Here is a 4,497-nt window from a genome sequence, read left to right as displayed (position 1 = left end):
GGACCAACATTCCACAGGCCACAATCAACAACCTGATCAACTCTATGCGAAGGAGATGTGTTGCACTGCGTGAGGCAAATGGTGGTCACACCAGATACTGACTGGTTTTCGGACGCCCCCGGACCCCTCAATACAGTAAAACTGCACAATTTATTTTTCAGCTCATGAAAAATGGGGGCAAAAACAAAAGTGTTGCGTTTATAATTTTGTTCAGTGTATATTAAATACACTATTTATTTATTTATTTATTTATTTGAAATATGGCTCTGACAATTTTTGTGAGTTTCGTCCATTAGAGACAATGCCTCAAAAGTTTTCAAAATTTGAATATGCCATAAACATCAAACTTAAAATTCAGAGACTAGTTTAGAGATTAGTTATTGAGTGGGCATCGTAGTGTTTTAAATAACAGGAACCAGATGGAGAAATTCAGCTTTACGGACACACTGCCTCCACAAACCATCTGCCTCCTACATTATACAGCAAAGATCGAGTCTCTGTGGTCACAGCAACGTCCGATACGTGAGTCCATACATCTCTCTCTTGTTCTCTCTCAGAGCGCAGCTGGGAGGCAGAGGGCCTCCTTCAGCAGGGATTCTGGGACATCGACAGGCCCTCATTTTAAATCACAATGAGAGCTTATTCACACTTCTGTCACTGAATTAATCAACACGGTGTATCCATTCGCTTTTGTGCCTTCTCCCCAGAGTTCAGTAATCAAAAGGAAAGAAAAAACTGTGAGTGTTAAAGAGATAGTACACCCAAAAATGATTTAAAGGACTTATATTCACTAGTCTTCAGAAGCCATACAGTAGCTTTGTCTAAGAAATATTCTGAACTGTAAGTCATTATTCATTGATAATCTTGTGGCAGTGACCATTTAACGACTGAAACTGGATTATTAAGTAGAATTTGAGAATTGGATCAAATACACTGCAAAAGTGCATCGTAAATCAAATTCCTGACAATAATAAAAAATTAATGTAGTAGGAATATTTTTATTGTTCATGAAATGGGCAAGTATGATAAATGGCCTGTGGTCACAACTGACAATACATTCTGATCCACTATAGGCAATAAAAAAAGAAATCTCGTGTTGTTTACACTCTAATACATGGGTAATATCTGCTTATAAAACTAAACTGTTGATATGATAAATAACATATTATTGTGCACTTTTTTTATTTGTTGCATAAAGGAAGTTTTTGGACCATTATGATTTTTTTTAGAAAAAACTAAATTCTCATTACTGTAATATATTTTATTAAATTGTATTTTATTATTTTATTTTGTTTTATTTTTATGTTTTTATCAAATATTTTGTTTGGGGTTATTTTGAAATATGTGTAAATATCTTTACATATAAACCAATTTTTGCATTTACCCAAACAACCTTTTGCTTTGAAATATTGTATTTCTTGAAATCTTTCTTTCTTAAATTAGTTATGACTGGAATTGGTTCAGTGCTTGGAAAGCCATTCCAGTATTTGACATTTTCTGTATCCACATCAGCAACTTTTTAACCACCTTCACTCTTCATTCAGATTTGCTGTAAGGTGCCATCAGTACTCCAATTGATTTTTTCCCCCCATCCATGTACACATCTCTTCCTCTTTTTAGTGTGTCTTTAATTGATTTTCTCTTCAGATGGGAGGTCTCTGCTGGTACTCATCCCAGTTATGCTTCTCTCATAATGGCTCAGGTATTGTGAGCATCACAAAGACACCATATAACCTGCACTTGCATATTATAATCTGTCATTATTGCTTTATTGACTTGTTGCTTAAGATGCACCATGATGCTCAAGTGCAATAGTGAACATGTAGTGTCATGAAAGCATAAAATGAGCAATAGATTTAATAATCTTCATATACCGATTAAACTTGTGATAACTTTTCAGAACAGGTCAGACACTGGCTCATTCCTCCTTCCTGTTTATCATCTACCGTCATCTTCCAATCAAGACAGGATGCTTAAGTCATGAAACACCGGATCTGCATGGAGTGAAAACCTGTGTCAGGGCAATCGGCACACTGTTTCTATTGATCCGAGTGAGCAGCTGAAATATTATCTCAGTTATCTTGAAGTGCAGCACTTTGCCTGGGCAGGTGATGAGAGAGGAAAGGTGGTGCAGTTTTGTTGAAATGTGGGCCATCCTCACCAGGAAGTGTGATTTAAATTCAAATTACATTACACTTACATTAACAAACACATCTCATATTGTGCCATCTAACAGTAATATTGACACACCTTGGTTTTTTCATGCTGACAGCTCAATCACATCTGAGCAGCAAGATCAAATCTGTCGTATCTTAATGCCTTGTCACTTTCTGTAATATCAGATCACATTGGTTTTGTTAATTTGGTGTCATTTAGCATATTAGTCTATTCATTCGGGTCACCTAATTATTCTTGACACTTGCTAATAGCACATATCTGTCAGTTAATTGCTTGATCTTTTGTCATGAATTGGTATGCTGTTATGCAATGATAAAATATGCAGAGGCTCAGTATACTTAAAATGAATATTTCATTCAAAAATGTAATAGCTGTCATCATTTACTCAACATCATTCTCAAGGTGTTCCAAACCTGTATGATTTTCTTTATTTTGTTGAGCACAAAAGAAGATATTCTGAAGAATGTTAGTAACCAAACAGTTGACGGTAGCCATTGACTTCCATAGTGTGGAAAAGAATTCTATGGAAGTCAATGGCTACCGTCAGCTGTTTGGTAGTATGGTAGTAGGCTGTTGTGAACACAGCCATAATTTTTGTCGACACTTCCTTAAACACCCCTTTTCTGTTTCTGTCATTCATTTTCCTCCAGGCATTCGGTCAGGCGTACACCAACCAGCGTAAAGTAGCCGAGGATGGTGAGACAAACGAAGAGACATTGTTGCAGGAATCTGCCTCCAAAGAGGCCTATTTTATGGAACGTCTGGTGGACCTTCAAACCCAGCTCAACCTGAGCAGCTCCGTGGCCTCCAGCGCCCAAGTGGAGACTGAACATCTCAACGCCCTGGTGCAGGAACTCAGAGAGGTGAGCTGTGTATTTTCTTATACTGGTGGAACTGCTGTCACATTACATCCATATAAAACACATCCAAGTATACACATTGGAAAATTAGCACACCCTTTCTGAATGTAATTAATTTTACAAGTCTATATGAAACTCCCATCTTGGGTCAACGGGTTATTTTGAGGGGAGTCAGTCTGTGTGTAGTGTGTCAGCAGTCACTGGAGGCAGAGGGTGGTGTCAGGGTCAGAGGCTGTCGCCATAGTGCATTGTAGGGGGCAAATCCATGGCTAAGCTGGGGCATAAGAGAAATGCTCTGAGGTCGGCACAAAGACACACTGTACACACACAGCCTATGAGACAGGGAATTTCACTTAGAATTTCACACCGGGTCACACCTCACATTTTGAATAGCTTAATTACCACAGTAAATCAAGGTACTCTGACGGTCTAGATTACGTTAACATGAGCATTTTATTCAGTTATAGCTCAAATAATAACTGAAATGTCATGCTAAATTTATTTTACAAATAGTTTTATGTTTTTAGAATGTTTTACACTGCAAAATATATATATATATATATATATTAAGATATTAAGCAATAAATAATTGAATAGACATTATAAAAGTGGCTTTAGAAGTTTAGAAATTTAGATTTTTGATAAATGTAGTTTGGCAAAGTAGTTGATTATAATCTGGACGCATTTCATCTGTAGAAGAACATTAGCTGCAGGTTTTCCCGCATTGTTTTATTTTTGTCTTCATTTAATTTGAATCAAGACAAATCCTATTCCAAGTAATTGATATAAATCTGTTGGTTGTAATTTAGATTTTTTTTTTTAAACATGCAGGGCTATTATAGGTAACTCAAATTAAAAACATTAACAAAACATCATTTAGTTTAACTTGATGTACTAAAATAACTCAAACTAAAACTGAAAGAAAATTCATAAAAACTATATAAACATATTAGACACAGACAATAATAATAATAATAATAATAATAATTTTATTCAGTTATAGCTCAAATAATAACTGAAATGTCATGCTAAATTTATTTTACAAATAGTTTTATGTTTTTAGAATGTTTTACACTGCAAAATATATATATATATATATTAAGATATTAAGCAATAAATAATTGAATAGACATTATAAAAGTGGCTTTAGAAGTTTAGAAATTTAGATTTTTGATAAATGTAGTTTGGCAAAGTAGTTGATTATAATCTGGACGCATTTCATCTGTAGAAGAACATTAGCTGCAGGTTTTCCCGCATTGTTTTATTTTTGTCTTCATTTAATTTGAATCAAGACAAATCCTATTCCAAGTAATTGATATAAATCTGTTGGTTGTAATTTAGATTTTTTTTTTTAAACATGCAGGGCTATTATAGGTAACTCAAATTAAAAACATTAACAAAACATTTTTTTGTTACTTGAAATAAAATAAATGTTAACTGAAATAATAAAAAAAATATA

At 34.5% G+C, this 4,497-nt stretch overlaps 1 protein-coding gene across 1 annotated transcript in view; it reads left to right on the top strand.

Moving 5' to 3' along the window:
• Nucleotides 1–4,497, top strand: part of LOC107670364 (protein bicaudal D homolog 1-like) — a 24,572-nt gene that overhangs the window by 3,118 nt on the left and 16,957 nt on the right. Inside the window, exons 3-4 of the mRNA XM_016462934.1 lie at nt 1,648–1,702; nt 2,829–3,041. Of these exons, the coding sequence (XP_016318420.1) occupies nt 1,648–1,702; nt 2,829–3,041 (268 nt within the window). The remainder of the gene's footprint in view (nt 1–1,647; nt 1,703–2,828; nt 3,042–4,497) is intronic.

The sequence above is a fragment of the Sinocyclocheilus anshuiensis genome, unplaced genomic scaffold (assembly GCF_001515605.1).
Source record: "Sinocyclocheilus anshuiensis isolate Anshui unplaced genomic scaffold, SAMN03320099.WGS_v1.1 scaffold949, whole genome shotgun sequence".
Classification (NCBI taxonomy): Eukaryota; Metazoa; Chordata; class Actinopteri; order Cypriniformes; family Cyprinidae; genus Sinocyclocheilus; species Sinocyclocheilus anshuiensis.
This window is presented reverse-complemented; position numbering and strand designations above follow the sequence as displayed.